The 26,231-nt window shown below is 38.9% G+C and overlaps 1 protein-coding gene across 2 annotated transcripts in view; it reads right to left on the bottom strand.

Moving 5' to 3' along the window:
• Positions 1–26,231, bottom strand: part of GALC (galactosylceramidase) — a 57,279-nt gene that overhangs the window by 2,099 nt on the left and 28,949 nt on the right. For both annotated transcript variants that reach the window (XM_055304036.1, XM_055304037.1), the window contains 8 exons: positions 24,500–24,624; positions 22,513–22,640; positions 15,495–15,584; positions 14,656–14,742; positions 12,415–12,565; positions 10,201–10,381; positions 5,217–5,380; positions 3,790–3,866 (listed from right to left, as the gene is read on the bottom strand). In XM_055304036.1, coding sequence (XP_055160011.1) covers positions 3,790–3,866; positions 5,217–5,380; positions 10,201–10,381; positions 12,415–12,565; positions 14,656–14,742; positions 15,495–15,584; positions 22,513–22,640; positions 24,500–24,624 — 1,003 coding nt within the window. The remainder of the gene's footprint in view (positions 1–3,789; positions 3,867–5,216; positions 5,381–10,200; positions 10,382–12,414; positions 12,566–14,655; positions 14,743–15,494; positions 15,585–22,512; positions 22,641–24,499; positions 24,625–26,231) is intronic.

Raw genomic sequence — 26,231 nt, 5'->3', positions numbered from 1 at the left:
CATAGTTTCCAAGGTGCAAGGGATACCTTAGTATTTCCTTGGATCCCCAAAAAAATACTATAAAGCTTTCCTTACTTAACATTACAAGGTTTTATTTTTTTTTTAATTTTTGTATTTATTTATGATAGTCACACACAGAGAGAGAGAGAGAGAGGCAGAGACACAGGCAGAGGGAGAAGCAGGCTCCATGCACCGGGAGCCCGATGTGGGATTCGATCCCGGGTCTCCAGGATCGCGCCCTGGGCCAAAGGCAGGCGCTAAACCGCTGCGCCACCCAGGGTTCCCACATTACAAGGTTTTAGACAAAAGCTCACGAAAATAAACAAACAGTGGTGATTTACAAGTACTTGTGTGCACGTGCAGTGTGGCTAACAGCCACCAGCTCTTCAGGCGTGACTACTGGAGCCAAAGCATCCATTTAAGTCCTTTTTGTGCCCGTGTACAGAGTATCACTTCAAAGTCATATGAAGAGCCCACCCTTCAGAAAAACAGTGGCCATCAGCTAAACTGGTAATTGTAATGGGCAGGCCAGGGGGGTGGGGGTAAGAAGGGAAACATCCATAGAAATGACTTACTGGGCACTGAAAGAGAAAGATAAAAATAATTTCCTCAGACAGCTGTCATTCCCACAGAGCCAAGTGCCCAGCACACAGCAGATAATGAACACTGGCTCTTGCTATCGTTATTATAGCACATTTATGAGCATATATTCACAGCATATCAACTGCAGCTAAACATTTAAAAGTAGCTAGTATCAAGGGGTGAAGGGCTAAAGATCCAAAGCACTAGACTAAGGACCAAAATAAAATTTGTTTTTAAGTCACAGAATTATAATGCTATGGGCCTTAACTTCATTCTTTCAGCTTCCAGAAGGGAGGCCCTGAGACGTGACACTAAAAGTCACAATCACAGATTCACCAGCCAGAGCTAGAGTGTGATTCTGAGTTGTCCAACTCCATATCCAGGAACAGCCACATTCCTGCTGCCACCAACGTGCATAGCTCTCTGCGGCACCCCAAGTGCTCACCTCCCCCTGCGGAGCCAACAGTGAATATGAACACGGAGCCAGCACCTGGGCACACAGTCTAAACTTGTCCCCTCCCCACGCCGGCCCTCTGTCCTCCGGGCTGCCCCTCACACAAGGCCAGCCACCAGCAGCGTCCAGGGCTCACAGTGCTCTTCCCACCGGCCAGGTCTCAGCTCACAGAGCACTAAGTCCAAGGCTCTTGTTGGGTCTCTCTATTGAGAGAATCCAGACAGGGGAGCTACTTTATCTCACTGTCCCATTTTTTCTTCACAATTTGACTGACTGATTGATTTGGGGTTTTCTTATGGTCTTAAAATAGGAGGCAGCCAACTATGGCCCACAGGCCAGCCACCTATTTTTATAACTAAAATGTTACTGGAATCACAGCACCACGCATTCATTTACCTACTGACCATGGCTGCTTTCTCACTATGCAAGCAGAGGTGAGTAAAGTGCCACAGACCAGCTGGCTCACAAGGCCTAAAATATTTATTATCCAGCCCTTTACAGGAAGACTTTGCCAACCCGTGTCCTAGAAGAATACAGGCTCATGTGTCTTGTTCCACTGCCGTATCCCCAGCACCGAGGAAAGTACACATGAAAGGTGCTTAATAGAAATGCACTGGATGAAAGAATAAAAACCATTTAACCCTAAAGCTACCTTCTAGAAGGTATCTCCCTTTTACAGACAAAGAAACAGAAGCTCAAAGAGGTGAATAACTTGCAGGGAGTCAGCAGGTGCCATCAAGGCAGTACACATGCAGCTCTGTCTGGTTCAAACGTGCTGCTGCTAAGAGCGCTCACTTCATTCACTGAGGGAGGAGGGACACTAAGGGAGATGGTTTGATACAAGGTGGTCAGGAAAGAACCTGAAGGAAGAGGGTAAACTATGTAATTAAATATTTTGGAAAGTTAACACACTTTAAAGTGTGATGCTAGAAAATAAAGACAAAAGCAATATAAAGAACAAAATTGAGAAATAAGCCTATGTGCATGTGATGATTTGTTACCTCAAAAAGGAGGACTTTAAATCATTCGCAAAAGGACAGTCTTGTGTGATAAGTGACGATGGCTATTCATTTGTTTAAAGAATTATACTGGGCTTTTCCCCCTTATGATTCACAAGTAAATTCCAGATGTAGTAAAGACTTCAAAATGAGGGTGCCGGGGTGGCTCAGTCAGTTAAGCATCTGACTCTTGGTTTTGGCTCAGGTCATGATCTCAGGGTCTTGGGATTGAGCCCCACGTGGGGCTCCATGCTCAGCAGGGAGTCTGCTTGGGATTCTCTTTCTCCCTCTGCCTCTGCTCCTCTGCCCCCACTCCAAAATAAATAAAATCTTAAAAAAAAAAAGACTTCAGCATAAAAAAATCCTAAACTTTAGAGAAAAAAATGTTCCTACTCTTGAGAAAGGTGAAGGTCTTCCTAAATAAAACATAAAAGCAATGAAAAAAAAGTGAAATGTTTGACAGAACCAAAATTTAAAACTTCTCTTCATGGAACATACCATAAGTAAAATTAAAATACACAAGACAGAAGAAAATATTTGTGACATACCTGACAGTACTCAGAATATATAATAAATTCATATGAAGCCATCAGAAAAAGAAAACGAAATCAGAAAATGAGGAAAGAATGTGAATGGGTAACTTCAGAGAAGAGAGAAAAATACAAAAAGCCTATAAACAAAATAGGGGATGCAAGCTCCCTAATTATCAAGGAAATATAAATCATGCCAATTAGCTTGAAAAATAACCCTTACAAATAGGTAATATCAAATACAATTATAACTGCTATAAAAACAGACACAGCTTGGCTAGCAATAGGGCAGTATCTGTCAAAATTTAAAATGCAATTCCATTTCTAAATATCAGCCTAATCAAATCCCAGCACATGTGCACCCTGAGAGGCACACGTAAAAGACTCTCCTCTCCACCTGCAAGTAAAGCCAGCCCAGATCGTCCCCATTCACCATGAAAGGGAAGAACTGAGAACAAAGCTCCACCCATCGAGTATAGCAGAATGAAATAAACAATGCCACACCCAAACCAGATGCTCAAAATGTATTGTTAGTGCCTGAAAAATGTGTATTGTCATTTTGGGTGGTTGGGTAAGAAATGAGAACAATTTGAAAAAGTACTCTGAATTCCATATTTAATTGCTGTCATGACCAAAACCAACTTACAGCAGAACCACACTGTCGGGCAGTGGCAGTATACTACACAGAAGTTTCTACACAGTACCCCTTGGATGCATGTCCACCCATAACTCATGATCACCCAGTGATTTTGACAAATATTTTTAGAAGCCACAATCCTATGATTGATCTAGTATCTTCTCTGAAAAAAGTATTCATGGAAACCAACTTCTTAAAAAATTGTACTTATCACTGAAAACCAAATTATCCTCAACCATCAAAAATAAATTTATAGGCTCCAATTTATAATCTTGGTTCAGCCAACTTAGAAAAAATAATTCAGTTATTGACTATCTACCAAGGGCTCCTGAGTTTAAGAAACAAAACCAGACCTTTAAAAAATTGCAGAGTGATTAAACTCAATAGCTGGTGGTTCTCATGCAGGTTCATCCTGACACACACTACCACCCTAGGGTCTGCTGGTTTGTTGGTATCCTAGCAGATTCTCTGCCTTTTTCCATTACTGTATTTATCACACTTTTCTCCTCTCATTTGATAACAGAAAATGCTAGAAAGACACAAAAAAAGAGTATTTTACCTCCAGGCGTTCTGATCAGCAGTACTTACCTTAATAATTAACGTGAGCGTATACCATTTTTTTGCTGTAACGTCAACATGTCCTAAAGCATATATGACCCATCCAGCTGCAACACAAAAAGATTATATTAATTGATATATTTTTAAGATCTAAATCACAGAATCACATAGCTCAGTTAGGGTTCCCAGGCAGCATTTGTATATAGAGTGAGCCTTAATAAAAATCTACATTTCCAGATCTACCAATGATTTAAAACAAAACATCCTTCATTCAGGCATGCATTCCAGAAGCATGTACTGGGATCCTACGGGGTCATATGTGTGCTCACAGGAGAACCAGTGAAATAAACTTTAAAAACACAGTATAATGTGTTAACTTCAGGTACAGATTTATACTCAATTGGATTGGCTATAAAAAAAGAAAATGAGTAGTGGTCAAAGGTCACCATAAGATTTCCACCTGGTATAACTGGTTTCATGGGAACAGCACAGCATGAACTGAGAATTAGAGAAAATAATGAGTTAATTTTGGGATTATATTATATTTGAATGCCTGGGAGAAACCAGAATGGGATGTTGAGTGGGCAGTTTAAAACACAAGAACAGTGGGGATTAAAAAGCTGGATGTGAATGGTTAGTTCTAGTTTTGCTACTAACTCATTTTTAGACTTTGGGCAAATCAATTAATCTGCTTTGGACTCGACAACCTGGGAGGAATGTTCTAGATGGGTCATGCTATGATTTTTCAGTCCTACTCTAGTGTCTATACAACCCACTCCTTTTCACTTGTGGAGCCCTTTCATCCTTAGGAAGAGGCAGAGAATAGCAAATGAGGAGGAAAGATTTTTTTTACTAATGCAAGGGGAAGTCAAGAGACAGGGAGTTAGGAAGACGCAGCATCAAGACAGTCTGTTTCAATGGGGTGGGGCAGGGGGTGTACTGATACCAAAGGGAATGAGACAGAATCCAACAAAGACATATTCTAAGCACTGATCCTGGATAAAATACTATTCTGCATAAAACAAGAGTTGCTTAAGATGAATTAAAAAGGTCAAGCTGTTTTCAAATTATTAAATAAAGTGGGAAGTACGATTTCTCCATTTTAAGCAGGCCAATCCCTCTCCTTGTATTTCCATAAGCACACTGGCACCTTCTTGGAATCTTGCTTTTACTTACAGGGTCTCCCTAAAATGTCTACCTGACCCTAATCTATGCAAATTCTACCCTGACAGCCTAACTCAGTTCTGCCTGAAGAAGCTCTGCACAATTTCCTGTAACACAGCTGCCTTTCTAATCAACTCTAATTTTGAATCATTTGGTATTTGTTTACATGTGTTACATCTCTTCAGTTACATGTCCAAGCACTTTGAGGAAAAGCTCTCTCATTACTCAGTGAGTAACAAGCTCCCTGTAGCTTATTTCCTAGTAAGTCATGTGCTCCAGAAGAAGTCACTTACCTAGATCACCTGTAACTCTGTAGGTTCCATTTGCAAAAATCCAGAAGAAAACTCCTCTGGCACTTCTAATCAAGATACCACCTTTATTTACTCTTCCGGCAATGAACACGCCTCCCTTCTCAGGAGTCTCTATGTAAACATCACACCTTACAGTCAGATTGGACCTGCAGAATGAAACTGTTAGTTAGCGCTTTTAATTATGCCACTCGGGATGCAGCATAAACGTGTCACTTCACAGTCACACGCTTCCAGACTTCTAATTGAGGTAAGTGATTTGCTAAGTCTGTGCTTGTAGCAGGGATGGGCTTCAAGAATCTTCATTGATGAAAAAAAAAATCTTCATTGATAGTTTTATGTCGCTAAAGTCATTTCACTGCCTCTTTTAATGTTACTTGAAAATAATATTTATTGTTTTTAAGTCTCTTAACACATTTCTTGTCTTTCTATAATAAAACTTCTCATCCTAAGAATAGAACGTTAAAAGAAGCCTTTTTTCCTAGGAATACAAAGAAGGTCCAAACAGTTCTAAACAAAAAAGGTTTATTAAATTTCCATCAGCTAAGCGAAGCAGTGAAGGCAAACCTAGGAGTTCCTAAGAGAACATAAGCTACTTCGGGCCTAATTTTTACCTTTAACCCTACCAAGACTTAAAAACTCCAGAAGATCTCAAATTAGTTCTGTGAAAACAGAGTCAACTTTATGTTGACTCTACAGCAGGGGTTTTAAAATTTGAACAGCACTGACATCACCTGGAGGGCTTATTAAATTCGGCCTGTTAGCCCCGCCCCACAGTATCTGATTCAGTAGGTTTGGGATGGGGCTCTTGAATCACCTAGCAAGTTCCCAGGTGATGTTGGTGCCACTGGTCTGGGAATCCTATTTTGAGAGCCATTTTCTCCTACAGAGCATATCTGTCTATATAGGGGCAGCAAAACCCTGCCTGCCATTACTCATCGACAGGGGTATATCAAAGGAGGGGGAACCTTCAGACAACCAGGAACTACTAGAGCTTTGCCGGTGAGCTCTGTCCCCAGGCTTCTTTTGTAAATGCTACTAGATGCCTTCTGCAACGATACAACCATCCCAAACCAACACAATCTCTGAAAATAATCTACCACCTACTCAAAGGCTTCACAAAGCCAAGTAATAAAGCAAGCAATTTACCTAAAATAAAACTAAGAATACCAAGAAATATATTTTGGAAATGGGGGCAAATTAGATCTAGAATTATGTGGCTTTTATATTTCTCAGTTCCTTATCAGTGAATTTCACACAATAAAATTTTGCTCTATAAAGGAAAATACAGAAAAGAAGTAGCTACAACAGGCACGCAACAATCAGGAAAATCCACACTGAAATCATCTAATCAAAGCTGGGCCACTTTACAGGAAAAATCAAATGCAAAGTTAACTAAAGCCCAGTCTGTCTTGTACATCCTCCCAAGCAGCAGGAGCTTTTCTCTCTGTAGACTGTTGCCAGCAGGAAACCACGAGGGATCAGCATTGCTTCATACATCCCCTACCTGTGTTCTGGTTCATCAGAAGCGTGAAAGGGTCAGCACCATAAACTTCCTCTATTTACAGTCAAGGGTGGGAGAAGATCTAATTTCCTTTTTTTACATCACATTCCAGAATAAAGATTCCTGCATGGGAACTTGCAGGCAATTTTCAGACAATGAGCGAAACAGAATAAAAGTGAGGTCTAGTCTTCCACAGCCATAATTTCTTGGTTGCGCCAAGAGCACAAACACTGGCCAGGACATAAAGAAAATTTAACCAAAGAGATGCAAACTTTGGACGTGTGCAGTAGACGGTAATTTTGTGGTTGTCCTCGGGTCCCCACCGAAGCTTACTAACAAGGAGGACATCCTGAGCAGCTTTGGGAAAGTCTACCCTCTACAGTCCAATTACTGTGCTGGTACTTAACTAAATCTAAGGATGACAGAGGAAGTCCCCCTGCAAACACATCCTAAGAACTGATGACAGCGTGTACACATTCAGAGCAGACTTACTAACATAGCACTATAGGTAAACCACACTCATTCTCCCTCACCTACTCTTAGGAAGAAGACAATGATTAAAACAAAGTTGTGAGGTATGGTCCAAAGAGCATAGGCTCCAGCACCAAACAGTCCTGGCATCTCACCCTAGTTCTAGAACTGAAAAGTATGGGATCTTGGGTTAATCTTACCCGGAAGCCTTGGCTTCCCAATCCACAAGGTGGGGAGGATGACACCTCTACCATCAGTAGTTGTGGAAGGCTCATATGCATATGTACTATGACCGAGTTTTCACTCCCTCCTTTCCTTACAGTAAGGGCATTGCAGCCAGAAAACAGAAATGAGCATGGCACATGAACAGATCTGAACAGATCTGAACAGATCTGACTACCTCGAATATTACCTGAGGTAATATTGGGAAATGGCACATAATAAATAGGATGAGCCCAAATTTGAAAGAGTCTTGGAAGTCAGGCACAAACATGTAGGTCTGATTGGGTTGCTGGAGAGAGTCACTGCATATTCCCAAGCCAGGGGGTTTGCACAATGAAAGCAGGCTAAGAAGGATGAAAACAGTCCCTTCTCGAAGGGCATCACTGCCCTTTCCTCATTCTTTCTCATTCAAACTCTGTCCCTCTTTCCCTCTTTCTCTCTCCCCCTGCTTTCCCCCTCCCTCCTCTCCTCACCTCTTTACCCACTGCAGCAGTAAAGACGTGCACTGCTATTTAAATACTGCAAAATTTTCAAAGTTATGAAGACATTTGGTAACTCTTTGTATGGATGGTGCTCTATCCATCTCTCTATTATAATTAGAGAGTCTTTCCAGTTTTCTAGAGTCCCAGCCAGAAATAAGAGTTTGGGTTCAGGGAGAGCGACTCTTCTGTATGTAGTACTCATGAGCAAGGAGGATAACAGTTGTTGCAGAAAGTTAAAGGTTTTCTACGGTGGCTGGCTTCCAAACTGGTAATCAAAATAATGGGCCCCAGCCCTTAGACAAGTGAACCTAGTTACCTGTCCTATAATAAGATCATGGGTAGTAACAAATGAAAAATAAAATCACACACCCTACTGGCACAATTGGAAAATCCAGGTAAAGTGTCTACTATAGAGATGTGGGACAAATGGCATTTTTGTTATATAAAAAGACAAGCCACCAAAGTTAGCCTAAATTAGGCAAGCATTCTTCACTGGACCCCCCCCCCCAAAAAAAAACTCCATGGTACTGTACAGGTTCTGGAAACTGGGTAGCTAAAAATTTCTCAAGACCTACTGCAGAGCTTAGAACAAAATTGGGATTTCTAATAGGGAGTAAGGCAATAGAGACGGGATAAAAACTTTTGTCAGCATTCCACTGATAATCAAGGCTCTTTTCAGATTTATCTTTCTTGCCCTGTCCAATTTCCAAGTAATAGATATGGCTGCTTGGTGACTTGGTATTAGCAGTTATTAACACTAAACCTGGAATGCTTGAGTTTTGTTTCAAAGAATTATACTAGCTTAAAAAAAAATATAGAAAAGAGGGGATCCCTAGGTGGCGCAGCGGTTTGGCGCCTGCCTTTGGCCCAGGGCGCGATCCTGGAGACCCGGGATCGAATCCCACGTCGGGCTCCCGGTGCATGGAGCCTGCTTCTCCCTCTGCCTATGTCTCTGCCTCTCTCTCTTTCTCTCTATGTGACTATCATAAATAAATAAAAATTAAAAAAAAAAAAATATAGAAAAGAAACACCTAAGGTAGAATAAGTCAGTACATTAGAATCCCACAACTGACTTAAGAGGGGAGGCGAAGTTTTGGTTTGGCTGTTATGTTTTAAGTGTAGAATAAATACAACTTATCTCTTTAACAAATGCCTAAAGAAGAGAGTTAAATTCACCAAGTAAAAGTTGATTTGCTTTTCACTATTGCCATCTACCGTCACCTGGTGAATAGATTTTCTACAAAAGCTTAAACAGTGTAAGTCTAGAATGGATCCAGCAGGTGGCAACAACAGATCAACAAATCAACTGGCCAGCAAAAAACAAAAACACACAAATCACAAAGTCTGTTTATAAGTAAATCTTAAATTATAACTAGATCCACAAGTCCTTAACTTTTATATTAAAATCAATCGGCGAATGTGAACTGGTGCAGCCACTCTGGAAAACTGTGTGGAGGTTCCTCAAAGAATTAAAAATAGACCTGCCCTACGACCCAGCAATTGCACTGTTAGGGATTTACCCCAAAGATTCAGATGCAATGAAACGCCGGGACACCTGCACCCCGATGTTTCTAGCAGCCATGTCCACAATAGCCAAACTGTGGAAGGAGCCTCGGTGTCCATCGAAAGATGAATGGATAAAGAAGATGTGGTTTATGTATACAATGGAATATTACTCAGCCATTAGAAACGACAAATCCCCACCATTTGCTTCAACGTGGATGGAACTGGAGGGTATTATGCTGAGTGAAGTAAGTCAATCGGAGAAGGACAAACAGTGTATGTTCTCATTCATTTGGGGAATATGAATAATAGTGAAAGGGAATATAAGGGAAGGGAGAAGAAATGTGTGGGAAATATCAGAAAGGGAGACAGAGCATAAAGACTTCTAACTCTGGGAAATGAACTAGGGGTGGTGGAGGGGGAGGAGGGCGGGGGGTGGGGGTGAATGGGTGACGGGCACTGAGGGGGACACTTGACGGGATGAGCACTGGGTGTTATTCTGTATGTTGGTAAACTGAACACCAATAAAAATTAATTTATTAAAAAAATAAATAAATAAAATCAATTGGCTCCTGCAACCATCACTATTAAATCGGGCAACTCTGAGGGAAGGACACGGAGGCACTATAACTACATGCTGGCTTATGGCCATGATATTCACCAGTGATCACACCTATCAGGCTCTTGCACAAGGAAGACCACTGAAAAGTCTCCGCCTCAGAATGTACCTGACAGCATTACAAGGTTACTTCGGCTAGATCTATGTTAGGACACCAGTTTTATATACCATTTGTAATCTCCTATAATACTGATGGTATTGTATGCATCAGCAGCCCAGGTAATGGGCCGCTGATTGAGAACTTGGCGCAGTGTGAAACGATGCTCTCCAGGGTCTTCAATGTTCGTAAAGTATTCAAAGACGCCAGTCTGATCAGCGAAATTCGGAGCTTCACTAAAAAATGGGTAATCTGTTGGGAACACAATAAATTCTCTAGTTAATATAAAATTCTGAAAGAACCTCTCCTCTCTGGTATTTTATGGCACATTTTGAAACACTTTTGAAAAGTCCTAAATAAGTAAATGATACTAATAATGAGTGGAAGTTTAGGGCTTAGGTTAATGAAGAGATTAATTTTCATATCACCGTTATGATTCAACACCCATATGGTCGGTCTGATAAATAGACTTTACATATTTAATCCAGGCAACTGCACAAGAGGAAAGATCATGGGTTTTAGAGAAAGGCAGACCCAAGGTTTAAGTTCTAACTCAGTCTGTCCCCATGGCCAAGTTGTTTAACTGCCCTGCATCTCAAGTATCCTCCTTTCTAAGTGAGCATGAGGATAAGAGAATTAAATGACAGTATGTTCAGTGTGTACATAAACCAGCACCTAGCAAGGGCTCAGTAAGAGATAGTTTTGTTATTTCTAGCATTTGTCAAAAGATACAGCTATCAGCTGATAGAAGATTAGAAAAGCCTCACTATATCAACTACAGAATTTACAAATTCCAAATTTCTTCTATTTCTAAAATGAAGCAAAACCAGCTGGGCCTAAGCTATCAATCTTTTTTTAAGTTTATTAAATTAAATTACAGTCTTACAACAGCAAAGGCTAATGAAGGGCAATTTTAGTCATAATCTTACAGCTAATTTCACACTTCATGCTTTTCTAAGTGTTTTCATACTCATCATTTGAGAAATTAAGAACCACATAAAGTAGTGCTACAGCCTGACTTATAGTTTTTAGTTTATTTTGTAGTCAGTAAAGCACTACATTCTGGATTTGAAACTTTAGAATTGTCTTTCAAGTCTTCGTGTCACAGAATAAATAATTATGGTGTTTGGGGAACTTCCCCCTTGTTAACTAGGCCATATCCCACACAGACTTCTCCACTGGAGACAAGAAGAGTTACCTTTGGCAACAGAGGGAAGTGAGCAACAGATTGCAAAGACATTCCTGGTGGCGTAATTCATGGATTCATCTAAGAGGCCACTTTAGAGAATTGCAAGGAAACAAACCACCAAGCAACCCTGAGGGTCCCTGTCTGGTCCCTGTCATCTGTGTTATGCAAGTAACTGAGCGGACTCCAGTACACAGTCCAAGGGGCCTTGCACTGCCATGAACCCGGATATCACCTACTGGGAAAAGGGAGCTGAGACCTGGCAGCTGGCAGCCGTGACTGTGACCAGAAGGAGGGAGTAGGAGGGAGTAGGAGTCCGCAACCCATCGTCCTGGAAAGAGCAGCCTTGCAAACAAGGGGTTCAACGCGCTCTCTCAATGGCAGTCCCCCTCCCTGCTTCTCTCCTACAGCTATGGAACAAAAAAGAGACCCACGGGACCCTGTCTATGAGCTCCAGAAGCTGTGCATCTCCTGGTCAACAAGTTCTGTTGCTTACTAAGTGATCTAGGGCTATAACCACAATGACTGTGCCGCCTTCCAATTTTTCAAGTGGTTTTTCTTAAATTACCTAAAATCAAAAACTTTTCTGATAGCTTTGGGACAGATTTTCCTAGAAGATCTGTATAAAACTAGTGTAAGAAGTATAAAAGTATAAAATTCCTAGGTAGATAAGGAGGTGAAAGCACTGGAGGGGAGTGTAACTGCCCCCAGCACTCAGTCTGATAGCACTGTGGAAAATGAGGGACCTTGACCTCCATGCTCAAGAAGACCAGTAATGGCTTTCATGAGATGTGGATAAAAGGGCAGTGGTAGTGCCCAAACCTTAAGCTTCACCAAAACCAAGTTAGGATTATAGCTTCCATTCTGAAGTGACCTCTACTACAAAATACAAGGCCCTCCAGCTGAGAGTCACCCTGAGGTAACCTAGAAATGAGGTCTCAGTGCGTGGACATGCACAGCTATACTGTACAGCCACTCTAAGACACCAGTGTGACGGGTCTTCTACCAGCTAGTGCTAAAAAGGGAAACCAAGTTTTAGTAAACACACACTGTACACAGACACACACACACACACACACACACACACACACACACTTACCAACATCGAAATCATCTTCATAAATTGGCGGGAAAGGCTCGGACTTGGGAGGCAGCGGGTAGCTGCCCTTGCTCCCCACAGTGAGAGTAGTGAGTGTGAAGATCTCATCCTCCTGAAGCTCCAGGGTGAAAGTGCTGCTGCTGTCGAGGAGCTGGAAAACAAAAATGCAGAGGTCAAGGCCAGGTGCCCTGGCCCATTTCATTTTGAGCAAAATAACTTTTTGGAAAACAAACTTCAAGAAAAGCCAAACTCACTTCTGCTAAAACTTCATAAGCACTCCTGGAAGCCACCCCCCATATCAAGGCCTCGGGGATCTTTTTTCTTATTTATAAGACCTTATCAAATTATACTTTGTACACAGCATATTAAAAGAATTTCCCTCCATGGAGGGACAGAGAACAAGATGATAGTGAATCAATTTCCATGACACTGTAAGCTCCTCAGAGTCTGTGTATATTCAATATACATAAATAAGAGATCTGCTTATTTACTTTTTTTAGGACTTTACTAAGGTAGAAAAATCCATAAAATCTCACTGATGACTCAGCTGTTAATCACTAAAAACCCATTATTATTAAGAAAAAAAGTCCTACTTTTTACATGTTCAATATATATTTCAATTAGCAAGTTAGGTTTATGTCACATTTATCCTTTTGACAACTTAACCTTTTTAAGCCACATCTCCATAAAGTGAGGGGAAAAAACATATACCTCCCAAGGCCATTGTAAGTATTAAACAGGTAATGTTTATAAAGTGCTTCACTCAGTGCATGACCTTCAAGAAACACTCCCTATATCGCAGCTGTTCTATGCTACATGTAGGACTCTGAAGGCACTAGAATCCTTTGCATAACTAGTGTAGGCGTTAGATGGATGCGATGCCCATTGTATGAAATTTGAAGAGTTTTTTTCCTACTTTGAATTAAAGGGGCTTATACCATATCTTTGCTTTAATAATAAACTGTCAGATCTCTGAAATACTAACACCATGTTCTGGCTCAGGTAATACCCCCACATGGTATTATTTTTCTTATGGGGAATACTTCTTTTAATATGCTATTTCTAGCAATTTGTTGTGCAAAAAACAAATTGCTTTTTAGAATTTAATAAAGAAATCATGTTTAATCACTGATTGTGACTAGCTGATTCACAGAACATTAATAATTCCCAGGAAAAGCAGATTTGTGTCAATTTGGTGAAATAATGTATTCACTTGGATCAATTCATTCTTTGAAACATTTCCTGAGGAACTACCATGTGCTAAGCATGATAGCAGGGACCAGGGATAAAAACCTAAATCAGGCAGGGCCCCAATCTTCAAGGTGCCAAATGTAGTGGGGAAAGTGCTTAACTAGGTGGTAAGCACCTGTTCATAAGTGGCTGTGAGCTGAGACCAGTGAGGAAAGCCTCAGTGGAAGCAGCAAGAATCACCTGAGCAGATTCTTGAAAGACAACAAAGACATGAAGAGAAGGCATTCTAGGAGGAAGAAGCAAGTGCAAAGTCACAGAGGTGAGTGAAGTAGCATGCTATGCTCTAAAAGAGGCAAGTAGTTTGGTCTGTGATTACAGGCCATGTTAGGAGAACACGCATCAAGAAATGGAAGCAGTCTTTTACTTTATGAGGTGGTCACTAGGGTTGTGTGCCATGCTAAGGCATGTGAGCTCACATGAAAAATCACTGAGAGATCTTTGAGCAGTGGATCAACAAAAATCAGATCTGCATTTTAGACACATCATTCTGGTAGCAGTGTGATGGGTGGCCAGACAGAGTCCTACTGGAGGTTGGAAAAACAGGAGGTAGTTTCCAAAATCCAGGAGAGAGATGAGAAGGAACCAAAATAAGCAGTAGTAGTGGGAATCAAAAATAAGGAATGTGTAAGAAAAACACGTCAGTGATAGAATGCTCTGGACTTAATCAATGATGGTATAAAGATAGGGTGGGTGGGAAAGATGGTCTCAGATGAGACTCAACTTTCTGACTTGGGCAGCCGAGGGCTGGTGGTACCATTCACCCTACAAACTAAATGCTAAGAGCAAACATACCTATAAACATACACATGTCTATTACACCTTGAGAAGGATTTCTATTTTAAAAACAAACAGCTGGGGACAACTTTAGCTCTATTATACTTCTGCCACAAAACCAATTATAAAACTAAAAATTCTCAATTCATTAATCAAATGTCTGTTCTCTTTTACTATTTGCAATACTCAAAATGTACGGATTTATTTTAAAACTACCCATAGAGAATCCAGTTGTTTAAAAAGATATCTCTCAGATGGTTTTCCAAGCTTCGTATACCACACCTGTAGCTCTGGTATTTCACTCTGAGGAGAAAATACACAGAAAAAGGCATAGTTGAGTAATTCATCATATCCCCTGAGGATTTCCAAAATTAGTACCAGCAAGAATGAACTGTTGATAATGTACACTCTATTTCTATTTGCCAAAAGACCCACTTCCAATCTTAAATAGCAACATTCTGAGAGTAGGAAGATATTGTTCAAGCAAATACTTTATTTCCTATAAATACCACAGACTCTTGGCAAATGTTTAAAAAGATTTTAGTGCCTTTGCTTCAAAAATACTACTGTACCTGTGTAAAATGCTCTTTAGGAATTTTCTGGTATTAACAAACTACTTTTATGCCACTAGTAGTAAGAAAAGGCATTGTATTTTCTGTGTTCAAAACTAACAATAGGTAGAAATAGCAAAACTGGTCATCTTTTTATGTTGTTGGTTTTTTTGTACAGAGTACTGAAAAGATCAATGCTTGAAAGTTTCCTAGACTACATACCTGATGATTCTACCAACAAGAACAACTTTGTTGCTAGTGACTTTTGTTAAGTATTCTTCAAAGCTACCAAGAGAGTTTTTAGCCAAGGAGAGTTTTGCCTCCTAAGAACAATCAGCAAATCAAAGACGCCAGGGCTTCTATCCATTTATATGCAAGTACTTAATAGCTCTTAATGTAAGATTTCACTTATAAACTGCTGTCCTCTGATAAAATACATAAATTCTCAAATCAAATACAAATCCTCGAATCAAAACCAAAATAAAGTCCCACATATTTACTTACAAAAGAACCCTTAAGAACAAAGGTAGCGAACTGATGTGACACGTTGAAGTAAGGCAGAAACGGCCTTATACAAGCAGACTGTTTATGGCTCTAGGAGAGAAAAAAAATAAATAACCACTGAAGTTATCCAAATGATACTAGCCACCTGAGGAAAAGAAAATCAAACATTTAAGGCCTCAAGATGAACAGAAATGGTGCATCTTAGATGACAAATATGAGTTTATTTCAAATTTTTATAGACTTTTTTCCTAATATAATCTGTATTGAAAATCTACCATGGATGCCTAGTCAAAGTAAAGCTCGCCAGCATTTTGACTGAATTAAACTTTGAATTCATGGCTAAACTAGAGTCATTTATGGCATACAGATTAATTTTTATATTATAATTCTTTTCCAAGTAAAATACATCGAATAAGATGCAAATGTTTGTATGTTTTCACTGAAAAGGCATCTCATCTAAAAATAACCTTCATATACAACTAAAGTCAGTAAGTACATATAACAAACAGTTCTCACACTGACAACATAATTTTTTACTAAATAGTTACTACCATGGACTGGGATCAAAAGAATTATGAGACATAATCCCTACTTCACGGGATTCAATGACCCCAGAGCACCTAAGCATAAAGTTCTGTATCAGGCTTTGTGGACCTTAAAAAAAACTACAATTGTAGTTAGAGATTCTAATTCCTCATCCTCAGTAAATGATGTACAACTAGACAGAAAATTGACAAGGGTAGAGGCGATTTGCACAATGCTAGCACACAGCTTGCCTGGATTGACATCTATAGATCACCTCACCCAGCAACAGCAGATGTACATTCTTTTCAAGTACACAAGCAACATTTTTCCAAGGAACACTATTCTTAGCCATAAAAGAACATTTAAGATCCAAGTCAGACAATGGATGTCCTCTGACCCAAGATAATTAAATCAGAGATAAATAACAGAAAAACCACTAGAAAAATTCCAAAATATCTAGAAACTAAATAACAAATTTCTAAATAATCTATGACTCAAAGAAAAATAAAAAGGGAAATCAGAAAGAATTTTGAGTTGTATCAAAATAAAAATACAATGTAGGATTTGTGGGATGCCATAAAAGCAGTACTTAGGAGCAAATTTACAGCACTAAACACTGATTAAAGAAGAAAGATATGAGACTTCAGCTTCTACCTGGAGATATACTAGGACAAGAAGAGCAAATTTAAAACAGAAATAAGCAGGGGGATCCCCGGGTGGCTTAGTGGTTTGGCGCCTGCCTTCGGCCAGGGAGCGATCCTGGAGTCCAGGGATAGAGTCCCACATCAGGCTCCCTGCATGGAGCCTGCTTCTCCCTCTGCCTGTGTCTGCCTCTCTATCTGTGTCTCTCATGAATAAATAAATAAAACCTTAAAAAATAATAATAAAATAAAAAATAAAACAGAAGCAGAAGGAAAAAAAATAAAGATCAAAGGAAAAATCAACTAAACAAAACCCAGAAAAATGAGAATAATCAAGAAACCACAAGCTGATTCTTTGAGAACATCAATAAAATTGATAAATTTCTAGCTAGACTGACTAATCAGGAAATCATGGTAAAAAGAAAGGAAACACAACTTGTCATTATCAATACTAAGAAAGGTGACATCAGAACAAATTATATAGATAGTAGAGGAATAATAGAGAATAACACCAAAAACTTTATGTCCAAAAATTGAACAATTTGAATAAAATGGAAAAACCTTTAGAAAGACACAAAAACCAGGGGCACCTGGGTGGCTCAGTCAGTTATGTATCTGACTCTTGATTTCAGGTCAGGTCATGATCTCAGGATCGTGAGACTGAACCCCACATTGGGCTCTACACTGGGTATGGAGCCTGCTTGGGATTCTATCTCACCCTCTGCCCTCCTTCACTCTCTTTAAAAAAAAAAAAAAAAGACACAAAACCCCAAAGGTCACAAAAGAAGACGTGGATAATCTGAATACCCCTTATGGCTACATTGGGAAATTCAGGTCAACCTTGAAGCTTTGCTCGAACATGAAGTAAAAGCTCCCACAGAGCTGTACATTGCCTGAGCACTGACATACACCCCAACATGAAAGACAGCCTGCGGGCCAAGGCCAGGAGACCTGCCAGTTCTAAACATAAGGAAACCTCTGTAACAGTCATGAGCTTACTACTAAGGTAACTAAGCAGGGGCTTCAGTGGCCACACATGATAAAGCTGGCAAAGTACAGAATCTATTCAGGAAAGTCAGTGAGCCAATAAAGAGCAACACAAATGCTAGACAGGGGAGAAAATCTGACCTCCAAAGCTGCCACAATACATTATATAATAGATAGAGCTTTCAACAAATAATTATAAGATTTGCAAAACAAAACAGGAGAGCAGCACCCATACACAGGAATAAAAGTGGTCAACAGAAACCATATCTGACAAAGCCAGGCATTACTTGCCATATATTAGGCTCATGAGACAAAGACATTAAATCAGGTATTTAAATATGTTCAAAGGAAACCACACATAAAAAAACTGAAGTAGAGTTGTACTTCCAGAACGACAATGTGAGGAGCTCCATGAAGCTGCACCTCTCAAAACTGTCGAAAATTATTTTTTAGAAATGGAAATGATCCAGGGTACCTTGGTGGCTCAGTTGGTTGAGCATTCAACTCTCAGTTTTGGTTCAGGTCATGATCCCAAGGTCCTGAGATCAAGTCCCACACTGGGCTCCATGCTGGATGCAGAGCCTGCTTGAAATTCTTTCCTTCTCCCTTCCTCTCTGTTCTTCCCCTATATTCTCTCTCTCAAATAAATAAATAAAATCTTTTTTAAAAAAATGGAAATGACCTAAGGGCATGCAACAAATAAACATTTATTCAAGAAAATCTATTAAAAAGAGCAAGAGCCAGTGGCATTTAAACCACAATCCACTCCATCCCTGTCTCTCTTACCCAAGTGGCAAAAACTGCATGCCAGGTAGGTGCAGTCAAGAACACAGGGCTCCCTCCTCCCAGCTTGCAGCTGAAGGCTGAAGTAGCTTCCTGGGAAAAGCAGGATTTCAGGATTTCTCATCCTTTACCCCCTCGGATAATTGAGGCCAACGCTAAGAAGCAGCTGGTTAGGAGGCTCCTCTGCCAGCTCCTATCCATGGGTTCACCTTGGAATACTGAGAATACTGGGGTCACAAAGCTCCACCCATCACCCTGCGCTCCTAAATCAAAGGTGTTACTAAGAAAGAAACACTCTTTGCCTTTGTCCCAGCTCTCAGCTTCAGCTCAGAGATTTTTGTCCAGGATAGAGACAGGTTATAAAACAGAGAACTTAGCAACTCGCCCCAAACAAGTCAACCGTATTTAACACAGAGCAGGAGGAAGTTCAAGAGTAAGGTTGCTCTCAAAAATAACGGAGTTCTGGTGAAAAGCAAATATGAAGAGACTGGTGGCTTCATTAGATACATAAGCTAAACCACAGTCCATCTAGTTTGCCATCAAAAGCCTCAAAAACAGAAGAAGAGCCCTCCTGAGATCAGATGAAATCTAAACACCAACCTCAGAAACCACCTCTGCAAATAAGCTGGAATTTAACTGGATCAGTCTGTAGAGCAATCTAAGTCACACGGCACTACTGAAAACAAAAGTGCAATCTGGCAGCAATTAACAGAGGGGTATGAAAAAGGAAAGAGACAAAGAGGGCCCGGGGTGGTTGTGCACATGCCCAGAGCTGCCCCCTCGAGGAAGCAACATCTGGGGCTTCACAGGGCAGGTGAGGAGGGTGGGGGGATAAGCTTCACAACAAGCAAACAAACAACATTAAACCTGTGGGGAAGAGGAAATCAGTACCCAGAGTTGCTACTTTGTATTATATAAAAGATCTGGCTTTCAAAATAAAATTATGAGACATTCAAAGAAACAAAGAAACAAAAATGTGACCCATACATAAAAAAGGCAACAGAAAGTGGCTGTGAGATCAATTGTTGGATTTAACAAAGACTTCAAAATCAGGCCAATTTAAATATGTTTAAAAAACTAATGGAAACAAGGCTTAAGTAAGAAAAATAAAGGGAAGTATCATCATAATGTCTCATTAAATGAACAGTATCAATAAAGTGATAGAAATTCTTTAAAAAGCCAAATGGAAATTCTGAAGTTGAAAAATTCAACAACTGACAAAAAATTCACTAGAGAGATCAACCTGGCAGAAGAATTAGAGAATGTGAAAACAGATTGATAGAGATTGCACAACCTGAATAACTACAGGGGAAAAAAAAACAAGAATAAAGAAAAATGAGTAGGACCCCATAGAATTCTAGGGCATTAAATACACCAGCATATTACAATGGGACAGTAGAAAATAGAAAGTAGAAAAAAATGTTCAAAGATATAATAGCTGAAAACTTTCCAAACTTGATGAAAAACATTAATCTACAGACCCATGGAACTCAACAAACTCTAAGAATCAAAGCAAAGAGATACACACAAACACCAGTAAAAATGCTTTCTTCAAAAGAAGAAAATACTGAAAAAGGCAAGAGCAAAACAACTTACCACTCACAAGGGAGCTTCAGTAAGATTAAAAATTGATTCATCATCAGAAAAAACAAAAAGCAAAAAAAAAAAAAAAACAAAAAACAAAAAGCAACATATTCAAAATGCTCAAAAAAAGACCTCCCTATCAATCAAGAATCCTATATCTAGCAAAATTATCTTTCAAAAAAATAAAGGCAAAATGTATTTCCACATATATAAAAACTGAGAGAATGTGTTGATACCAGACACAACTTTCATAAAAGGTAAAAAGGTAAAGCAATGGGAAAAAGAGACTTTCAGCAAATGGTAGTAGAACAGATGGATACCCATATGCAAAAACTTCTTAGATACCATAACAAGAGCATGTTCCATGAAAGTATAGATGAATAAAATGATCTTCATAAAAATAAAAAAAACTCCTGCTCCTCCAAAGACACTGTTAACAAAAGGAAAAGAAAAGCTACAGACTAAGAAGTTATCTTCACAAAGCACATATCTGTAAAGGACTTGTACCCAGAATATGTAATATGTAAAGAACTCTCGAGGCACATGGGTGACTCAGTCCTGTTAAAAGTCTGCCTTCAGGCACCTGGGTGGCTCAGTGGTTGAGCATCTGCCTTTGGCTCAGGTCGTGATCCCAGGGTCCAGGGATCGAGTCCCACATCACACTCCCCACAGGGAGCCTGCTTCTCCCTCTCCCTATGTCTCTGCCTGTCTCTGTGGCTCTCATGAATAAATAAATAAAATTTTAAAATAAATAAAATAAAATAAATGTCTGCCTTTGGCTCAGGTCATGATCCCAGGGTCCTGAAATCAAGTCCCACACTGGGCTCCCTGCTCAGCTGGGAGTCTGCTTCTCCCTTTCCCTCTGCTGCTCCCCCTGCTTGTGCTCTCTGGTGTTCTCTCTCTCTCTCTCTCTCTCTCTCTCTCTCTCTCTCATTCTCTCTCTGTCAAATAAATAATCTTAAAAAAAAAGAATTCTCAAAATCCAACAGTAAGAAAAAGCCAACCAAAAAATGGGCAAAAGACTTGAACACACACTTCACCAAAGAAGATAACTGAAGCATAAACACATGAAAAGCTCAACAACATCAGTCAGTAGGGAAATGCAAAACCAAAATAACGTACTACATCATACACACATCATTTATACATTATAAATTTTTTCTAACTGATAACAATGCTAAAGAAAAACTGAAACTTCAATTATGCTGATGGAAATTTAAAACAGCAAAATCTTTGGAGAATAGTCTGGCAGCTTCCTAAAAAGCCAAACATGAACATATCATATTATGCAACCAATCTATCCCTATGTATTTATCCAAGAGAAAAGAAATATATGCCCATATAAAACCTGTGCACAAATGTTCATAGCTTCAAGTGTAATAGCCAGAAAGGAGAAATAAGCCAAATGTCCATCAACAACAAGTGAATAGATAAACAAACTATGGTATGTCCTTACAATGGAATACTACTTATCAATAGGTATCTCCCAACATGCATGAATCTCAAAATAATTACACTGAGTGAAAGAAGACAAAAAGCAGTACATACTGTATGATTCCACTGGTACAAAGCTCTAGAAAATACAAACTAATCTACAGTGACTAAAAGCAATGAACAGGGAAGTCCTAGGATATGAGGAGGAGCAGGACAAAATATTTAAGGAAGGACAATAAGTATTCTTTGTGGGGCTCTTGATACATTCACTATCCTGATTGTGTCAATGGCTTATTAAGCATTTACATATGAACATTTATATTGTTGCACATTTTAAGTATGTTTTTGAAGGGGATCATAATATGCCACCAAAAAATAAGTCACTTTGGTATAAAGATTATTTTAAGTTGAAAGTATTTGAGATTCAGAAGTTATGGAGACAAAATCTCTGAGCTTCCTTGAGCTTACTAAGAGCAGCAACTTCTGGGAAATAAAACTGCCAAAAATTCCTCCTTAAGATGGATCTACTCCCAGAAAGAAGAAATGGGAATAAAACTTACCCAAAATCCCTTCTGCAGAGGGTTTTTACAGCCATGAAGGAAAGGGAAAAACCTCTCTCCAGTATAGACGAACAGGGTCATGATCATTCCTGTTTGTTCTCCTGAAAACCCGTTTATCTTCCCAAAAAGTCATTTATTTTCCATTAAGTGCTCTTTCTCCCCTTCTCCGTTACTTACAACTTTAGGTATATAAATCCAAATTCTAACCACCTCTCAGAGTTGCTCATCACTGAGCAACTCCCACATGTATGCATGTTGCATGCACAAATAAATTGTTTTCTTTTCTACTGTTAATCTGGAGTGTTGCCAGTTTAATTTGGGGGGCCTCAGCTTCTGAACCTAAGAGGGTACAGGAAGAAGTTTCTTCCTCCTCTACATGTTTATATGTCGATTATACTTTGGTAAACCTGTGGTCTTTTTAAAAGAAAGTGTTTAGTTGTGTTTTCTAATGTTTTTCCAATACAAAGAGAGTGAGTTAATTCTATACAAACAACAAAGAATTACCATAGTTTCAACGATGATGGTGAGGTTACCTAAGCCATCTGTCAGGGCCACGTAGCTTCCTCCTTTCTCTAAATGACCAACTGTCTTCAGGTAATACCAACCTGGTTGAGTAAACTGAGTGGTATGAGCTATAGAAAGGCAGAGAAAGATCCAATAAAACAGTGATAAAAGGTTTTCTTTTAAAAAAATTTTTTAAAAAAGCGGTCTACTGATTTGAGTCTGATTGAGTCTAACAAGCTACTTTCTATTTTAGAAGAAAGTATTTGCCAACCTCATGTTTCAATTTTTGAATAATTAGTCCAGTTAAATGGTACAATTGTAGTACGAATAACTGTAGCTAGAATTACTCATAAAATAAATGAATCACACTATCAATTCAAGAGTATTAACTCTTTTATCCCCAAAGGGTAAGATAAAGTTATCTCTTCTGAACTTTTCTTCCTCTCTATTTAACCCATCCTAGTAGAGCTACAAAAAATAAGGCTAAAAATTAATACTGCATTTCAAAACCTAAGCTTTATGGTTTCAAACAAGTTTTATTTACACAATATTTGCTTATTGGGTACCTCCAAAGTTGGCAATATATTCCATGTCCCCATCTCATCCCCAAAACACAGCAACAATATTAAAAGAGTACGTTAGTTCACCTAGATAATGTGGACCAATGGTTCCAATGATTACGACATTTAAGGTGTTAACCAATGAGAACATACAAGTGCAACTTCACTATTACATATTTATGGAAGTATAATTCATAGTTTAGAATAATGTCATGATTTCATGACTAATGTCATGACTACAAATCTGAGGAAAACACATCAAAAAAAATCCACAAAATAAAGGTTTAAAATGAAAACCACTTCAAATTCAGAATTTTCCTATGAAAGCATACTGTCTTTGAAGAAATGGATTTTTTAAAAGACTGTAGTTATGATAATAAAACAAAATGATCATAAATTTTAATGTTTTTACCAAAGAAGTTATAGAAAGAACTTGATTATTATTTAACAATAGGACTTTTATTCTGTTTAAATTATATTCAGTTTTAGTATAGTTACATCATTCATGAAAAAGTAGTACAATGTCATCCATTGTCTGCGTGATCTCAACATCCCTTGTGACTAATGACTGATACTTATTGTCTTTAAACTATTTTGAAACTCTGTAAATTGTAGGTAACTGATGGATAGTAGATTATCTCCTATCTGGTAAGGATTTAATTGATTTCCTCCCCTCCCTGCTATGGGAAACCCAATCTCTCTCCATTTGCAATTTATCTCACATCCCTTTACTCTAAATAAATGTGTACTGTTCTGATTTTTCCTTTGAGGTGGTTGATTCACCTGCCTCATTCCTACGTATCATGAGTAATATAAACTCTTCAACATGTGTTCATTTTTATGTGTATGGAGTCATGATTTTATATTTTTCTTAAAATTATCTGTAACAATACGCATCACTATAAAGCTACAACATTTCACATAGCTTTTACATTTCCTTATTCATTTAATAATTCATTTGATTTTGTTAGTACACTATTCTCAACATACCTATATTAATATAAAAAAAGTCTCCAAGACTAATGTTAAGACTTTTAGATATTCTTGAATTGTAATAAATCTTTACAAATATATCATTTTAATAACAAGTATCATAATTTAAAATTATACATTTATCAAACATCACGAGACAATAATCCTTCTCCCTACTCTCTTCCCTCTTTCCCTTTCTTTTCTAAGAGCCTGCTCTTAGAATAACCAAGAATGGAATTCATTCCATTCAGAAAGTATCTAGTTTACCCAAAAGGCTCTTATGGAACACTATGGCAAATCTTGCTTACAACAGAGACACAAACTTGGAATTTACATACGACACACATATACATGCACTTGGACATGCATACACACATAGTATAATCCCCTCTTGTTTTCTGCTTTTTTCTCCTAGAGAGAAATTTGAAGAATGAGAGATGGAATCTGAACCATACCTGATACCCAGATAGGAGACTCTACTACATAGTGCCCACTCCATGGCTCCTGAGCAGTCATCAATCCACATCGTCCATAAGGCAACTGTTCATAGTAACTAGCCACCAAATTCCAAGCAATTGTGCTAAAAGGTTGGCATGATAAAAGAGAAATACCAAACAGCTTATGATCAAAATGTAAATGTCTAGAAGACTATAGTAAATAAATAAATAAACAAACCTTATTAGAATTTATATTAGTAGATGTAAAGGACCAAAAGATGACCACCCAAAACAAGAAAATGTAAGTTACCCAAGTTCATTCACATTTTGAAAACTCTAACACTAGATCCATCTAGGTATTTCTAATGGTGAATTGCTAATTAAAAAACACAAATGTATATGGGGTATATAATTTTTGCTGAACAGTGGTGTAGCCCTACCAGTACCAGACATGCCACAGATTTGCGTCAGATACAAATAAAGGCTTTATCTATACCTCCTTTCCTTTTGACAGTCAGCCTTCTTAATGCCCCAGTTTCATGACATAAGTTTATGAACTTGACTCTGAGCTGCTGCAAAGTTTTACAATTGAGAACTCTTAGAGTCAGACTGCCTGCATTCAAATCATGGTTCCACCACTTAACCTCTCTGGACCTCAGTTTCCTCATCTGTAAAACGAGGATAATAACTGAACCTAGCTCACGTGATTATTGTCAGGAGTCACTACATTAATGCCTATGAAGTATATAGAACAAGGTCTGTCTCATCTACTAATGGGGCAACTTGCTGGTATGCATTTTAGCCCATTCTTTCAGAATTCTATAGCAGTACTGAACCCTGAAATAGTGACTCTGTGATTTACAGGAACACCCAAGGGGAAAAGGAAAGTTCTGGACCCTAGGACTGCTTGGTTTCTCACAGCTCAAAACAATAACAAAAACCCAGAGCTTACCCACAGAATTCACTTTTTCTTACAAGTCTTCACCCATCATAAAATGACTGTCTTAGGAAAAATCAAAGCCATCCAATACTGACAACACAGCATAGAAATAATAAAATCTTTAAAATCTTTTAAAAAAGATTTTATTCATTTATTCATGAGAGACACACACACACAGAAAGAGAGAGAGAGAAGCAGAGACACAGGCAGAGGGAGAAGCAGGCTCCGTGCAGAGAACCCGACGTGGGACTCAATCCCAGGTCTCCAGGACCACACCCTGGGCTGAAGGTGGCGCTAAACCACTGAGCCACCTGGGCTGCCCAATAGCTCCAATTTTCAAAACTCCTTTAATTAAGAGTTCCTATGATTTTACCCCTGGATTATAAGATGCATAGTATCTTCTCTGGCCAGAGATAGATAATAATAAACCAAAACTATCTGATGGGCATTTTGTTATATACACAGAGGTCTTTAAAATATACCTCAAACTCAGATACCTATTCCCTTTAAGAATATACCCTAAGGAAATAATTCTAGATGTGTACAAAGATATCTGTATACAACTGATCATTTCAATGTGTACAAAGCTGTTAACTTAAAATAGGAGCAACCTCCATTTCTGGAAGAGAAGAATACTCAATGAAATATAACATATTTTCTACATCAGTCCTTCCCAAACTTGTGTGGCATCAGAATCAGCTGGGGCACTGATAACACCAACTGAGTCTCCACAGCCTTCTGAAGATTCAGCAGATCTGGACAGCTGCCAAGGAATCAATACAAGTGTCTCAGGTGCTTCCTGAGACAAGG

The sequence above is a fragment of the Nyctereutes procyonoides genome, unplaced genomic scaffold, assembly GCF_905146905.1.
Source record: "Nyctereutes procyonoides isolate TBG_1078 unplaced genomic scaffold, NYPRO_anot_genome, whole genome shotgun sequence".
NCBI classification, from domain to species: domain Eukaryota; kingdom Metazoa; phylum Chordata; class Mammalia; order Carnivora; family Canidae; genus Nyctereutes; species Nyctereutes procyonoides.
Note: the sequence above shows the minus strand (reverse complement) of the source record. Positions and strands in the feature narration are given on the sequence as shown.